The following is a 17156-nucleotide window of genomic DNA, read 5'->3' on the forward strand; positions in this document are numbered from 1 at the left end:
CAGGGTGTAACATGGAATGTTTATTAGTTGACCCTGTTCTCCGCTGTGTATCTAACTTGTTAGCACAGAAATCAGTGACTTTCAGCCAAGTCCATCCTGGGGGGAACCCCAGGCCAGACGCCCTGGTCTCCCACCCTTCAAGTCCTCACAGAAGCCTGAGTTGGACCTGGTTACACATTGCTCCTCCCCCAGGCTTTGTCCTGCCTCCTGCGCAAAATGTCACCTGGTTGCACCCCGCTCCTGATTCTTAGCTTACGAAGGACATTGGCCATAGCTTACGTGCAGGCAGCTGGGCAGCCTCACTCGCCCCCAAGGGTCTAAGCAAAAGCCACACACCCTTATTCCCACCCCCTAGCCATTGGTACAGTACACAGGCACACCAAGGTGCACACAGTATTAATATAGGACAGTAGCATTCACATGCAACATAACAAGGGGGAAACCCCCACTTCATCAGAAGAGGTTAAGTAGAATATTACTGTGTAAGGCTTTTTCACTGTTAAAAGACCCCGCAGACCCAGAGTGTAAGGCAGTGGTCTCCAATGCGGTGCCTGCGGGCGCCATGGCACCCGTGGGGGCATCTTAATGCGCCCGCATCCTGGACCCCGGGAGAGCACCCACCGAAATACCGCCGAATTTCAGCAGCATTTCGGTGGGGACGCCTCTTGATGACGATGCTTGTCGCCAACAAATGATGTCATTGAGAGGCGTCGCCCCCGAATTTCACCAGGGACGCCTCTCGATGATGCTACTTGCCATTGACAAGTGACGTCATCGAGAGGCGTCGCTCCCGAAATTCGGCGGCATTTCGGCGGGTGCTCCACCGCCGCAGTGGTCCTTCGTCTGGCGCCCGCCAGATGAAAAGGTTGGGGACCACTGGTGTAAGGTTATGCCCTGAGCACCATCTTCACTGAAGCTCTGCAGAGCTGCGCCACTGCAGTGTTTCAAGGTAAACCTGCCCTGAGCTGCTTCCAGTCCAGTTCCCCAAGTCCCCAGTTGTCCTGGTGTGTGTGCATAACAGCCCCTCCAGGGAACATGGGCCCTCCCAGCTCCACTGATCACTAGACAGCAGAGAGGCAGCTGCTGCCTGTTCTCTGATTACTCTCCCTGCCTCTGCCCCAATCTGCTGTCTCAAGTTACCTAGACCCTTGGAGCTGAGGGGGTATGGGAGGTGGCATTCCATATGCTGTATGAAAATATGCTTATGAATATGACATAACTGAGATGTACTCTAGGCAAGATGGCTCATGTGAGATATCATTGGAAAGGTTATGATTTACTGAATGCAACTATCCTATTTGTATGCACGTATCATTTCTGTATCTGCAATTAAGTATAGTGACTATGTATCTGTATTTCAACGATGCTACTTTGGGTAATGCCATTGCCAGCACTTCAGGTACAACAATGGAAAAGCCAGACAGGGTGGATGGCCCATCAACAAGGACAATGGACTGTAAAAAAGCTTAGTTTTCCTATAAACATGTGGTTCGGCCTGTGACGAATGGCTTCAAGGGCCCCACAGAGTCAGGTGGTCTTGTCACCTGATACTAAAACATTACCTGAGACTTCTTGTAACTTTCCACTAGGAAACAAAGGACTCCCTCCTTATGCAAATCCTATTTAAGGGTGAGGAGTGAGGTAATCCAGGTCATCAGTTCTTCCTTGCTACCCCACCCAAGATGATGTCTGGAAACAACTAAGACTGAACAGGGGGAAAGAACTGAAACCAGGCTGGAAGGGCATCTGGCCTGTGAAGAAGATTATTAGAACCATATTTAGGGTGAAAACTCACATATAACCAGTTTCTTTAGTGTATTAAGCTTAGTTTGCATACTCTGTTTTATTTTCTTAGTAATCTTCCTTGTTCTGTCTGCTACCACCGTAACTGCTTAAAATACACCGGTTCTAGTTAATACATTTATTTCTGGTTTATCATACAACCCAGTTTATGTGATTTCTATCAGGGAAGGGGGTGAGAAATTGTACATACACTCTTCCACATTGAGGGAAGAGGTGAATTTCATACTATATCTCTGGGTTTGCACTCCAAGGGAGATGGACATCTGAGTGCTGGAGCAAGTCCCTTAAACTGAGGCCTTGGCTACACTTGCGAGTTACAGCACAATAAAGCCGCCCACAGCGCTGTACCTCACTCCCTGTCCACACTGGCAAGTCATGTACAGTGCTGTATCTCCACGGCTACAGCGCTGCTGGTACTCCACCTCCCCGAGAGGAATAAAGATTATTGCGCCTCCGCTGCTGTGCTGCGGCGCCAGTATAGCCGCCCAATGCGCTCAGATTGGCCTCCAGAAATATTCGGCAGTATCCCACAATGCCTGTTCTAGCCACTCTGGTCATCAGTTTGAACTCTACTGCCCTGACTTCAGGTGACCAACTGTCAGACCTGTCCTTTATATTTCCCAGGAATTTTAAAAATCCCCTTCCTGTTTGCTCAGCCAGGCATGGAGCACTTTCAGCGAATCTTTCCAGGTGACCATGGCTCCACGCGCCAAGTGAGCCCCAGTATGGAGCAATGGCAAGTTGCTGGACCTCATCAGTGTTTGGGGGGAGGAAGCTGTCCAGTCCCAGCTGCGCTCCAGCCGTAGGAATTATGATTCGGGCAGATATCAAGGGCCATGATGGAAAGGGGCCATGACCGGGATGCACTGCAGTGCAGGATTAAAGTGAAGGAGCTGTGGAATGCCTACCACAAAGCCCACGAGGCAAACATCGCTCCAGTGCTGCCCCCGCAACTTGCCGATTCTACAAAGAGCTGGACACAATACTTGGGGGTGACCCCACCTCCACTCCGAGCACCACCTCTTCAGAGCGGGGGGAAGAGGAGGATGAGGATGAGGAGGAAAGTGGGAGTGAGGGTGCTGGGGCGGGGGGCGACACCCCGGAATCCCTGGAGGCATGCAGACAGGAGCTCTTCTATAGCCAGGAGGAAGGTAGCCAGTCGCAGCAGCCGGTACTTGGTGGAGGACAAACAGAAGAGCAGGTTCCCGGTAAGCAGCTTTTTTCTTTTGGGAAGGATTTTTTTCGGCACAGGCTCTTTGGGAGAGCAGGGTTAGAGCTGCATGCAAGCTTAGATGTGGAATAGCGCATTGATGTGGTCTATCACATCGCGGTAATCGGCTTCGGTAATCTCTTTGAAAGTCTCATCCAGAACGTGGGCAATGCGCTTGCGCAGGTTTCTTGGGAGAGCCACCGTGGTCCTTGTCCCAGTCAGGCTAACATGTCCACACCACTGTGCCGTGAGGGGCAGGGGGACCATTGCTGCACACAGGCAAGCTGCATATGGGCCAGGGCGGAAGCCGCATTGCAATAGAAGACCCTCCCTTGCTTCCCAGGTCACCCTCAGCAGCGAGGTATCTTCCAGGATGAACTCCTGTGGAAAATGTGGGGACAGTGTTCAGTGTAGGTGCCCCCTGCAGCTGTTGGCTCTCCCCAAGGCACAGAAACCCAGGGGACAGTACAGCCGTGAAACGAAACCCAGAGGACAGTACAGCCGTGAAATAATCAGTCCCGCTTACTCACAATTTTGGGGCTCCTGTGGGTGATGTGTGCTCTCTTTGGGATGGGAAAATTATGCTATTGTGTAGACTGTGTGTGCCCTCCTTAAGTGCGGGGGAATCATTGCTCTGTCTGGTATAAACAATGCTGCCTCTGTTAAGTGTTGCATTTTGCCTTTACAGATGCAACCTTGAGATCTAAGCAGTCTGTGTTATCACCGGCTGAGAGACTGCAAAGACTCAGGAAGAGGCTGCGAAAAAGCAAAGAAGAGATGCTGCAACAAGTGAGGCATCAATCTCTTAAAGAGAATCAAAAAGCACAGGAGTGGAGGGAGAGCGAAAGCAGGATCCGCCAGGAAAACGCAGCGCACCAGCGGTGAAGCACGGAGCACTGGCAGCAAAGCACGGAGCGGCTGATAAGCATCATGGAGCGCCAAGCGGACTCTATCCAGGCGCTCGTAGCCATGTAGGCAGAGCACTGCCACGCCTCTCCCCGCCCCGCAGCCTTTGTCCCAAAACTCTTTCCCTTGTGCCCCCATGTCACCTCCAACCCACTTTCCCCAACATGCGGGTTCTTACCACCACCAGCTGCCTCCAACACCTGTATCTTCACCACCCAGGCCTGAAAACTATGACCCTTACCCACTGCACTCAACCCCCACCACCATGCAGTATAGCCATCCTGAAGTGCAGCACTCATTGCACAGCACTCGAGACAGGACACATGCAAATCTGTGATTGTACCACATTCCCACGCCACCCCCTTGCCCTTTCTGTTTCCCAAGCAGTTGTGTTTCTTTTCAATAAATGAATTTTCTTTTCAATAAATGGATGGTTTGGCTTTGAAAACATTCTTTATTATTGCATAAAGTAAAAGATACCTTAGCCCAGGAAAGAAACAGGCACTGCAAATCAGCTTAGCAAACACAGATTCCTACTAACATTGTAAGCACTGCACTTCACTCCCGTGCAGGGCACCAGACATCACTGCTGGTTTTCAGCCTCAAATTGCTCCCTCAAGGCATCCCTAATCCTTGCAGCCCCATGCTGGGCCCCTCTAATAGCCCTGCTCTCTGGCTGTGCAAATTCAGCCTCCAGGTGTTGAACCTCAGAGGTCCATGCCTGACTGAAGCTTTCACCCTTCCCTTCACAAATATTATGGAGGATACAACACGCAGATATAACCACAGGGATGCTGTGTTCGGCCAAGTCCAGCTTCCCATACAGAAATCGCCAGTGGCCCTTTAAACGGCCAAAAGCACACTCCACAGTCATACGGCACCGGCTCAGCCTGTAGTTGAACCGGTCCTTGCTGCTGTTAAGGCTCCCTGTGTAGGGTTTCATGAGCCACAGCATTAATGGGTAAGCTGGGTCTGCAAGGATCACAATGGGCATTTCAGCTTCCCCTACTGTGATCTTCTGGTCTGGGAAAAAAGTCCCGGCCTGCAGCTTCCTGAACAGGGCAGTGTTCTGAAAGATGCGTGCATCATGCACCTTTCCGGGCCAGCCTTCGTTAGTGTCAATGAAACGCCCACAGTGATCCACAAGTGCCTGGAGAACTATAGAGAAATACTCCTTTCGATTAACGTACTCAGATGCTAGGTGGGGTGGTGCCAGAATAGGAATATGTGTCCCATCTATCGCCCCTCCATAGTTAGGGAAACCCATTTGTGCAAAGCCATCCACAATGTCCTGCACATTCCCCAGAGTCACGGTTCTTCTTAGCAGGATGCAATTAATGGCCCTGCAAACTTGCATCAACATGATTCCAAAGGTCGACTTTCCCACTCCAAACTGGTTCGCGACCGATCTGTAGCTGTCTGGAGTTGCCAGCTTCCAGATTGCAATAGCCACTCGCTTCTCCACCAGCAGGGCAGCTTTCAATCTCGTGTCCTTGCGCCGCAGGGTGGGGGCGAGCTCCTCACACAGTTCCATGAAAGTGACTTCTCTCATCCGAAAGTTCTGCAGCCACTGCTCGTCATCCCAGACTTGCAGGACTATGTGATCCCACCACTGAGTGCTTGTTTCCCGAGCCCAAAAGTGGCGTTCCATAGTGCTGAGCATGTCCGTGAATGCCACAAGCAATTTTGCGTCGTACGCGTTACGCGACTCGATATCATTGTCAGACTCCTCACTGTCACTCTGGATCTTAAGGAATAGCTCGACTGCCAAACGTGACGTGCTGGCGAGGCTCGTCAGCATACTCCTCAGCAGTTCGGGCTCCATTTCCTGCAGGCCGAAAGGGAAGACAGATTGCACTGCACAGAAACCGTTGAAAGATGGCGCCAAATGTGGATGGAAACACAGGGATTGCTGGTATGCGAACCGATGCATCACAGGGCATTGGGACAGGACCCAGAATGCCCCACCCACCCACCCTCTTCCCACAACCCACGGCACCAGAATGGGAAGAGGTGCTCTGTGGGATAGCTGCCCATAGTGCACCGCTCCCAATGCCCCTGCAAGTGCTGCAAATGTGGCCATGCCAGTGCGCTGGCATCTGTCAGTGTGGACAGACTGCAGCGCTTTCCCTACTCAGCTGTACGAAGGCAGGTTTAACTCCCAGCACTGTACAGCTGCAAGTGTAGCCATACCCACAGTCTTCCCAGAGCTGATCTGCAGCTGGGTGTGGCCCTGCCTGTGTGTGTGTGTGTTAGAGGAGGCTTTAATAGCCTGGCTCAGCAAGACAGGTTACAGGGGCCCATGCTGGCAGAACAGGTAGACTCAGTGGTATCTCAGCACATCAGGTGACTTCCCAAGGGGTCTAACCCATCACAGGGTGATTCCTGGCTCATGCAGACAGACTCACACTAACTTTCATCAAGCTCGTGCGCTAAGAATAGTAGTGTAGCCACAATAGCCTGGGCAGCTGCAAGCAGTGGCACACGCTGGCCATCCTGAGTGCAAGTGGGTTGGTACTCAGAGCGCTACCCCTCGCTGCCGCCTGTGCTACCACCACTCCACCGCTGCTTTTAGTGCTCTAGCGAGAGGATGTCTGCACTAGCTGGGCATTACACCCCTTGCTCCATGCGTGGCTGTGCCGTGGGAGGAGAACAGCTGAGGCAGGGGAGCAGGTTCTAGCAGGGCAAAAGGCCCCTGCCTGCTGTACACAGAGGCCCCCAGAGGAGGCTGGCCAACCTTTTCTGTACGCCAGCGGCCTGGGACTTGAGAGTGGGACACCGACAGGTACATTCCCACGGCGGGGTCAGTGCAGCCAGTGTGGGGTGATAGCAGCACTGGCTGAGGCTCTCTCCTGTCCCCCAATTCACTGCACAAACACCCCCAATTCTGGCTAATCACTCTCCCTGTCATCTATCAGCTCCCGCAGCTGCAGGCCTGCTACCTGCTCCTGTCACCGCTGGGGAGCGGGCTGCAGAATGAACCCTGAGTCTTGCAGCTGGGGGCTTGTGGGAGGCCCCAGAATTGCTTGGCCCAGTCCTACAAGAAGCAGCTTTTCTTGTCAAGCTCCAGAGTAGCACACAGTCCCCTTTGGATGCTGAAGGAGCCAGGGTGTGTGTATGTGATTCCCGCTCTGGACTAAGCCCCAGTGTGGGGACCAGCTGCACCCTGCCAGGGCTTGCCAGGGGCCAGTTCAGTCCTTAGTGTGTAGGTTATAGCTGCCTCAGGGACTGCCATAACTTGCACTCTAGCTGCAACATCACCCCCCCCCCACACACACACACCCTTCCATTGAGCCAATCTAACATCTCAGAATAGCTGTGGCATAGATCCCCTGCACTGGTGGCTCCCATGAGGGCAGTGGTGTAGACCTGCCTATGCCAGCTCTGTGCCTGCTGGGGACTCTCCTGAACTCCCTGGGAAGAGGGCAGTCTGACTACTTCACACCCTGCCAGTGCAAAGAGCACTGACGACCTCAGCCCTGTGGCACTGAGACATGGCATTCTTGGGGGTGGGGACATAAGAACATAAGAACGGCCATACTGGGTCAGACCAAAGGTCCATCCAGCCCAGTATCCTGTCTACCGACAGTGACCAATGCCAGGTGTCCCAGAGGGAGTGAATCTAACAGGTAATGATAGAGTGATCTCTCTCCTGCCATCCATCTCCATCCTCTGACAAACAGAGGCTAGGGACACCATTCCTTACCCATCCTGGCTAATAGTCATTAATGGACTTAACCTCCATGAATTTATCTAGTTCTCTTTTAAACCCTGTTAAAGTCCTAGCCTTCACAACCTCCTCAGGCAAGGAGTTCCACAGGTTGACTGTGCGCTGCATGAAGAAGAACTTCCTTTTATTTGTTTTTCATAGATTCATAGAATACCAGGGTTGGAAGGGACCTCAGGAAGTCATCTAGTCCAACCCCCCTCTCAAAGCAGGACCAATCCCCAGACACATTTTTACCCCAGTTCCCTAAATGCCCCCCTCAAGGATTGAACTCTCAATCCTGGGTTTAGCAGGCCAATGCTATCCCTCCCCCCACAACCTGCTGCCCATTAATTTCATTTGGTGGCCCCTAGTTCTTATATTATGGGAAGAAGTAAATAACTTTTCTTTATTCACTTTCTCCACATCACTCATGATTTTATAGACCTCTATCATAATCCCCTTTAGTCTCCTCTTTTCCAAGCTGAAAAGTCTTAGCCTCTTTAATTTCTCCTCATATGGGACCCATTCCAAACCCCTAATCATTTTTGTTGCCCTTCTCTGAACCTTTTCTAATGCCAGTATATCTTTTTTGAGCTGAGGAGACCACATCTGTACGCAGTATTCGAGATGTGGGCGTACCATGGATTTATATAAGGGCAATAAGATATTCTCCGTCTTATTCTCTATCTCTTTTTGAATGATTCCTAACATCCTGTTTGCTTTTTTGACTGCCGCTGCACACTGCATGGACGTCTTCAGAGAACTATCCACAATGACTCCAAGATCTCTTTCCTGATTAGTTGTAGCTAAATTAGCCCCCATCATGTATGTATAGTTGGGGTTAATTTTCCCAATGTGCATTACTTTACATTTATCCACATTAAATTTAATTTGTGATTTTGTTGCCCAATCACTTAGTTTTGTGAGATCTTTTTGAAGTTCTTCATGGTCTGCTTTGGTCTGAACTATCTTGAGAGTTTAGTATCATCTGCAAACTTTCCCACTTCACTGTTTACTCCTTTCTCCACATCATTTATGAATAAGTTGAATAGGATTGGTCCTAGGACTGACCCTTGGGGAACACCACTAGTTACCCCTCTCCATTCTGAGAATTTACCATTTATTCCTACCCTTTGTTCCCTGTCTTTTAACCAGTTCTCAATCCATGAAAGGATTTTCCCTCTTATCCCATGACAACTTAAGTTACGTAAGAGCCTTTGGTGAGGGACCTTGTCAAAGGCTTTCTGGAAATCTAAGTACACTATGACACAATGAAGAGATCCAAGAGCCCCTTGCACTGCCCCAAAAGGACTTGGATTTGCTAAGCTGTATCAAATAATCTCTATGGGGTGGTTAGGGAGGTGGAATAGAATGATTTGCTTTGAAATGTTTGCCTGTCTTTGTAAAAGTCACAGGTCTTTTGGCCTGACCTTTAGCAAAGCCAAGTTCCCCCTGTGAAAGCACCTCTGGGTGGCTATTGCTGGCCTGGAACTTCACACGCGGTTTTGGTTTTCAATTCCCTTCTCCTCAGTTCTTATTAAAACAAAGCCAGCCCCCTTCTGACTCTCCTCTAGGCATGCGTCTCACTTCCACTTTCTGTTCTAAGCAACCACCGCCCAGCCAAGAGCTGATTCTCAGCGCTGGAATGAGCTATGTCACTCTTTTCAAAGGTAAGGGAGCTCTGCTGCTTTGTTTAAGGCAATCAAGTGTGTTAAAGAGTCTTTGGAGGCCAGTCCTCATCCTGGGGTTTAGCCCACATGCCTCAGAGTGGTCTGCAGGTGTCCTGTGTGGCATGGAGAAGAGGTGCATTGCCTAGAGTTCTTAGCGGGAGCCTCGAGTGGTGGATAGATTGTCTTATGCGGAGTGAAATTCATCCTGTGCCCAGTCATCAGGCACAGCACGGGCTGCAGCATTATTGATGCAATACAGATGCCTACACAGATAGCCTGGAGAGAAGCTAAACTGCCCTGCTAATCAACTTGACCTCTAAAGACCCCTCAGGGGGGTGAGTACTTTCCGGAGCCCGTGCAGTCTGGGGCCCCCTCTGCTGAGGCTGCCAACAGGGGCCAGTTGATGGTGGGCATGAACCCCACCTTTGGGTAGGCTAGCCCCTCCCCCCATGGCCGGTGGAGCCCTGGCCCGGCCAGCCCTGCCCCATCTCCGGGCTGCTGCCTGGACCTGTGTCTCTGCTGGCTTCAGGGGAGAGGGGGAGGGTGGCAAGACCTCAGGGCAGATTATGGGTGGGGCAATGGCCTGGGTTAGGGGAGGCTTGGCCTGCCTTGGCCTTTGATACCTGCCGCCCATGGTGGCGGGTTGTGTGGTGCAGGCACCAACTGTCCACTAAGGACTGGACCGAGACCAGCAACTCATTTGACAGCAGTCACTGATTTTGAGCCACTGCCACACTGGGCTGGATTTGACCTGGGAACCTTGGGCTGAAAGGCTTGACTGAGGTTTTCTAGCAGTCTGAATTCATTTGAAAAGTCTGTTGTTTTGAAGGATTACACATATGTACTGTAGGGGTGACATCCTGGCTCCATTGAAGTCCATGGGATCAGGATTTTGCCCTAGGGGATTATAGAATGAGCCTGATCCAAAGTCTGTGTGTCTCCATTGCCTTCAATGGGTTTTCAATAGGGGCCATGCTGTTCTCAAGCACAGAGTAAACGCTGTGGGCTCTGCAGAGTGGAGGTAGTATGTTTAGTGATTACAGCACAGGACTGGGGGACACACGATGTAAGTTATACTCCCAGCTCTGCTGTTGACTCTGTGCTATTGGGCACCTCGGTTTCTGTAAGACCACAAGCTGTTGGGAAGTACTTTAATTTCTGTACCTTGGTAAGGTGTTGGGATCCCACAGTGATGAGGTTGGGATGAATGGAAGTAGTAGTACCCAGGTGTTCTTTTGAGTCTGGCTATCTCAGATAACAGCATTTCATTCCCCAAGGGAATTGAGAAATGAAACCTCAGCACTCACTTTCATTCTGTCTAGCAAGGGGTTTCTCTTTTGAATGATGCTGGGAAGAGCTGTGGCTGCTTCAGCTGCCCCAAGCCAGGCAAAGTGCTGTTTTGCATGAGGTGTCTGATTCCGGAAAGTGCAGGGAGTGGAATTTCTGTGATTCTTTATTAACTTGAAGCAAGGGGGTGGAGAGTGGGGGGGAAGCTATGACAGCAGGGGCTTTTGAAAAGCTTTATTAATTATTAATGTCTTAGTATTGTCTACTTGTGTGGCACAATGGATGTGCCTGGCATTTACAGCTCAGCAAAATGACAGGAGCCAGCCCTGAGGAGCTTACAAACTCTGTGTTTGGGGAGAGGGGGCTCGTCTCTGGATGTGTGCGGGAAGTGGTGGACTCTGCAGACTGCACACAGCTCTCCCCTCTCCTCCATTCTTAGGTTCAGAGAGTTTAAGGCCAGAAGGGACTAATAGATCATCTAGTCCAGTGGTTCTCAAACTTTTGTACTGGGGACCCCTCTCACATAGAAAGCCTCTGAGTGCGACCCCCCTAATACATTAAAAAGTTTTTTATATATTTAACACCATTATAAATCCTGGAGGCAAAGTGCGGGTTGGGGTGGAGGCTGACAGCTCATGACCCACCCATGTAATAACCTTGTGACCCCCTCAGGGCTCCCGACCAGTTTGAGAACCCCTGATCTAGTCTGACCTCCTATTTAACACAAGGCATTCAATTTCACCCAGTGAAATTTAGCCCATGGAAGCAGGCAGCATGGAGGGCCCTCTATGAGGCTGGTGATCTGTGAGTGGGAGGCAGCAGGTTAGAAGCGGGATTTAGATCATCCTCTTAAGAACCCACTAGTTGTTCTGAGGAAGGAGGAGTAGAGAACGTGGTTCCTGGGAGCTCTGGGGAGAGAACTATGATCTGCATCCAAGATAGCCTTAACACAGGGATGGATAAACATGAGGTGCAGGTGGATTGTGTTGTGTTGTGGGCCTGGGGGGAGGGGGCAGCAGGGTGCCGTGAAGGGTTAGGGTTAGGCAGGGTGCCGTTCAGGGGGTGACACAGGCACGGGTCCAGGGGAGCTGGGGGGGGGTCACAGGCAAAGGACCTGCGGGGGCAGGGTGCCATGGGCATGAGGGGATGGGTCAGAGGGTGACCCAGGGCCAGGGAGGGCAGGTTGCCGTGGTCTGGGGGTGTCACAGGCACAGGTCTGGGGTGTGGGGGGTGACCTAGACACAGGGCAGGGTGCTGTGGATCAGGGGATGACACAGGCACAAGAGGGGCAGGGTGCTGTGTGTCACAGGTGACACAGGTACAGGGCTATGGGGAGAGGGGGCAGGGTGCTGTGCAGGGGGTGGTGACAGAGGCACGGGGATGGGATGCTGGGGGTTAGTGGTGACGCATGCACAGGGCCAGGGTGAGGGGGTCAGTGTGCTGTGGTCTGGGGGTGACCCGGCCCAGGGCCCAGGGGAGGGGAGCAGGGTGCTGTGGATCAGGGGGTGACACAGGCACAGGGCCAGGAGGGTGGGCAGAGTGCTGTGACCCAGGCACGGGGGGGCGGGGTGCTGTGGTCTGGGGGTGACAGAGGCACAGGGATGGCAGGAGGGGGGCAGGTTGCTGTGGTCTGGGGGTGACCCAGACACAGGGCTGGCGGGGTGGGGTGCTGTGGTCTGGGAGTGACAGAGGCACGGGGCCGAGGGGGCAGGTTGCTGTAGGTCAGGGGGTGACCCAGACACAGGGCCGGGGGGGCGGGTTTCTGTGGAGGGGCGGGGGGCTGTGGTCGTGGGGTGACAGAGGCATGGGGGGTGGGGTGCTGTGGTCTGGGGGTGACAGAGGCTCGGGGATGGCGGGAAGGGGGCGGGGTGCTGGGGGTGACCCAGCCGGGGGGCCGGGGTGCTGTGGTCTGGGGGTGACAGAGGCACGGGGCTGGGCGGGCAGGTGCTGTGGCCTGGGGGTGACCCAGACACAGGGCTGGCGGGGCGGGGTGCTGTGGTCTGGGGGTGACAGAGGCACGGGGATGGTGGGAGGGGGGCGGGGTGCTGGGGGTGACCCAGCCTGGGGACCCGGGGTGCTGTGGGCAACAGAGACACGGGGCCGGGGGGCGGGTTTCTGTGGGGGGGGGGCGGGGTGCTGTGGTCTGGGGGTGACAGAGGCTTGGGGTCAGGGGGGCAGGTTTCTGTGGGGGGGGCAGGGTGCTCTGGGCTGGGGGTGACAGAGGCTCGGGGAAGGCGGGAGGGGGCGGGGTGCTGGGGTGACCCAGCCGGGGGGCGGGTTTCTGTGGGGGGGCGGGGTGCTCTGGGCTGGGGGTGACAGAGGCTCGGGGAAGGCGGGAGGGGGCGGGGTGCTGGGGTGACCCAGCCGGGGGGCGGGTTTCTGTGGGGGGGGCGGGGTGCTCTGGGCTGGGGGTGACAGAGGCTCGGGGAAGGCGGGAGGGGGCGGGGTGCTGGGGGTGACCCAGCCGGGGTGCTGGGGTGCTGTGGGGGGGGGGGTGACAGAGGCACAGGGCCGGGGGGCGGGTTTCTGTGGGGGGGTGGGGTGCTGTGGGGGGGGCAGGGTGCTGTGGACTGGGGGTGACAGAGGCTCGGGGAAGGCGGGAGGGGGCGGGGTGCTGGGGTGGCCCAGCCGGGGGGCGGGTTTCTGTGGGGGGGCGGGGTGCTCTGGGCTGGGGGTGACAGAGGCTCGGGGAAGGCGGGAGGGGCGGGGTGCTGGGGTGACCCAGCCGGGGGGCGGGTTTCTGTGGGGGGGGGCGGGGTGCTGTGGGGGGGGTGACAGAGGCTCGGGGAAGGCGGGAGGGGCGGGGTGCTGGGGTGACCCAGCCGGGGGGCGGGTTTCTGTGGGGGGGGGCGGGGTGCTGTGGACTGGAGGTGACAGAGGCTCGGGGCCCCGTGCGGGAGGTGGCCGCTGCCGCGCCTCACACAACCCGCCCCTCAACCGCCACCAACTGGCGCTTTTGGCACCGGCACCGAGCGGAGGCGGAGGCGGAGCTTAGCCACCGGGGAGGGGCGTGGCCTGGAACGTGTCCGGTGGGCGTGGCTTATGGGGGTGCTTCCGGTGTGGCTGGCGGGGAGCGGAGCGCGGCTGCCGGTAAGTGGGGCAGCCCCCCCCCCCCGCCCGCTGGCGGCTGGGCTCGGTCCCTGCGCGTGCGGGGCCCCGGGCTGGCCGCCGAGTGCGGGGGGCCGCGCGGAGAGCCCCGCCCGCGGCCCGGGGCCGGTCCGGGCACTGGGGCGGGCGCCGTTGGCGGGAGGAAGCGGGGACGGGAAGTGCTGTCGGGGGAATTCCAGGCTGGCAGCCCGGGCGCGGGCGCGTTGGGAAACCCCTTCGCCGCCGGGCTGCTGGGCCCTGTGCGCGTCCGCGAGCGGGGCGCCGGGAGCCCGCGGGAACAGCGGCCTGGGCTCGGGGGCCGGGTCTGGTTCCAGGGGGCTTGTGCTCTGGCGGGCTGGAGTCAGGGGCTGCGCTGGATCAGCTGCGCCCCGATCCTGCTGTTCTCTGTGTAACGGGCGCTCCCCGCATGCTACGGGGCAGTTTAACCTGCAAATGCCAACCAGCGATAAACCACCACGTTAGCTATTGGCAGGAGGCACAGTAATGCGGCCTCGGCAACGACCACTGATACTTGGCCATTTCTGAACCCTTCGGCGTGATTCACACTTGCCTCACATCCTACTAACATTGCCCGAAATGCTGGGAAATACGACTGCGGGCAGTCTAGGGAACTGTACTTGTCAAAAAGGTGGGCCACGCAGTCCCTGACAGCCTTTACGCGGAGTGGGTGAATGTCAGCCTAGTTCCCAGCAGATAGGAGGAGATGGTCTTGCAAAAACCTTCCTGGAACACATTAACTGACACTGGGTTGGCACTCTCATTAGAATGGCCATGGGTTAAATTGTGTCAGTGATTAAACACAATGATCAGGATTCTGAACTGCTGTCCTGTGGGGATTCAGCCTTCAGAGTTTTCAAGTATGAAATTCACCTGAAAATTATAAAAGAAGGAAAACAGTTAGAATAATCAGTTTCTGTATGGATTTTAGAGTCCATATTCTCGCATTACTATTGTTCAGCCACTGTAGGCACATGAATATGTTGGTGTAATAGGGCTACACTCTTATTAATGAGAGAAATTGCAGTGCCACAGACCTGTACACTCGCTCCCTCACTTGCCAGCCCCACTAATTTTTTGTTTTCTAGGCAGCTGTTATATAATCTACATCCTGCTCAGTGGTTTGAGGATTGGCCTGCTAAACCCAGGGTTGTGAGTTCAATCCTTGAGGGCACCATTTAGGGATTTAGTTGGGGATTGGTCCTGCTTTGAGCAGGGGGTTGGACTAGATACCTCCTGAGGTCCCTTCCAACCCTGATATTCTATGGTGCTTTTAGCAGAAATAACATTTTTGTGAGTTACTCTGTCCATAAAGGGCACTACATTTATATTATAATTAAACTAGACCTGAACACTAAAGTGTGTGTGTTTCAGAGTTTCAGTCCTTGTCTTCAGAGCTCTTCATGGGATTGACCCAAGGTACCTGAGGGATCACCTTGCTCTCTGAGACTATGGTCTTCCATTCTAGCTATATTCCGCTGAAAGAATGGAAATGGTTAATAATGCAGCTGTCAACCAGCAGAGTGAGACTCAAGTGTAAGACTCAGTTTTCTCGGTAATTGGCCCATGATTGTGGGAACTTGCTCTTAGAAGAGTTAGAATTAATGCACCTCTTTCAATCTTCTGATCAGAATGTAAAAACTGCTTTGCTGATCTAGTCTTTCCATGATGATAACTGAGGGGTGTGGAAGAAAGATCTGGCTACTGTAGTGATGAGCGCAGTACAAATGTTTAGGTAGGCATAACATGAATAAAGGATAAAATGTACAGGTCCATTTATTTACAGTTACAGTGCCCCACAGGTGCCCCTGTACTTATTTAAACTGAACACATGAGAACACATTCACCCACCAGCTCTTTAAGCTTGCCTTGTGACCTTTTGATGACCACAGGCAATGAGAACCTTGGATTCAGATCTCCGCTGATATGGAAAGTGCAGCATGGTATGCTCTAGCATCTCTCTAGGTCAGGGATGGGTAACTTTAAGGTAGTAGAAGGCCACAAAATCCACTAAAATCCTTTGGCTAGCAGGGGTGTGTGATGTGGCGGAAAATAGGGTCCTGCCCTGAGTGGTTGCAGGGAGGGGGAAATCTGGTCCTGGTGCAGGGCTGGAGAAAGAGCCAGTTCTGTGCTCACCCCACAGCAACAGCTCCTGTCCCATGGAGTTGGCTCTTGTTGCAGCATCATGTGATGCGCGGAATTATGTGCAGGAAGGACCTGTCCCTTGCAAAGCCCTGTGTCTTTCCTGACCTTTACAATGATCTAGCAGGCCAGATTTGTCTTTTGGGCCACCAGTTGCCTATCCCTCCTCCGGGTCACTGGTAGAGCTGCACAGGAAACGGCTGTCAATGAACGGTTTTGAGAATTGAAAAGTTTTCTTTTCTGCATTGGGACAAATCCAAAACCTTTTGAAATGTTTCATGGAGAGTCAGCGAGAACTCACCCCAGAGCAGCCTGGTGGTTATGGCACTCTCTTGGGATGTGGGAGACCCAAGGTTTAAGTCTCTGTTCTACCTAGTTTGGAGCAGGGATGTGAGTAACCATCAAGCTATTCTGGTTCAGTAGCTTCTGTCTGATCAGAAATTCTGTCCTGGACATGAGAAACTTTTCAGAAGACAGTTTCATTGGAACTGATCTATTACCACACACAGTTTTGGTTTTGATTGGCATTTTCTGATGAAAAACCATTTTGTAGAAAAGTCCCTGACTACCTCTAATTCCTGGCTAAGCATTCCATTAGAGGGAAGTGCAGACTCAGTAGCACCCTGGATTCATAGACTTTAAGACCAGAAGAAGGGATCATTAAGAGAATCTGGTCTGACCTCCTGTGTGACATAGGCCAAAAGATATCACCCAGTAATTCCTGCATCAAGTTCATATCTTGTGGTTGAGCCAGAGCATATTTTTTTCCCGTCATGAAACAGCCAGGGTTTTCACTGAAGGTGAATGTCAAAATTCTTGGCTAAATTAAATGCAGCCAGCAGTGGTTTGGCTTATTGCTCTTATGTCAGACTGACTTCTGAATTGTTCTTAGCTAGTGAGTCTGGGTTATGTGGCATTTACATGAACTGCTCCATCACAGCAATGTCTGGCCAATCCAGAAAGCTTTTTAACAGGCTGTGCCATTAAGTTTGCCTTGCAGGGGGGAAAAAGGCAGCAATACAGAACTAAAAGTGATTGGTTATAAGTTATGCCTCTTCTCCCCAGAAATGCTGGTAGTTACAAGAGCTAGTGTATGTAGGCAGTGGAATTCGCCTTGCTTTTGGTTAGGGTAGTTTTACTGGGAGTAGAGGGAAGGAGACCACTGATCTGTTAGCTCACTTGGAACAGGGTAATAAATAATGGTCTCCACATCCTATAGAGCAGGGGTTTCAAACTCAAATCACCACGAGGGCCACATGAGGACTAGTACATTGACCCGAGGGCCGCATCACTGACACCTTTTCAAATAAAGGTACAAACACAC

The 17156-nt window shown here is 53.2% G+C and overlaps 1 protein-coding gene across 6 annotated transcripts in view; it reads left to right on the forward strand.

Moving 5' to 3' along the window:
• Positions 1 to 9247: 9247 nt before the first annotated feature.
• The window catches only part of TRAF2 (TNF receptor associated factor 2), a 57001-nt gene continuing 49092 nt past the window's right edge, over positions 9248 to 17156 (forward strand). For 5 of the 6 annotated variants that reach the window (XM_044992614.1, XM_044992611.1, XR_006574189.1 and 2 more), the window contains exon 1: positions 13556 to 13675. In XM_044992614.1, the coding sequence (XP_044848549.1) occupies positions 13628 to 13675 (48 nt within the window). In that variant the 5' untranslated portion in view covers positions 13556 to 13627. Of the gene's footprint in view, positions 9299 to 13555; positions 13676 to 17156 lie in introns of those variants that run through there. The other variant, XM_044992613.1, reaches the window with a different exon arrangement.

This window comes from Mauremys mutica, chromosome 18 (genome assembly GCF_020497125.1).
Source record: "Mauremys mutica isolate MM-2020 ecotype Southern chromosome 18, ASM2049712v1, whole genome shotgun sequence".
In the NCBI taxonomy this organism is placed as follows: domain Eukaryota; kingdom Metazoa; phylum Chordata; order Testudines; family Geoemydidae; genus Mauremys; species Mauremys mutica.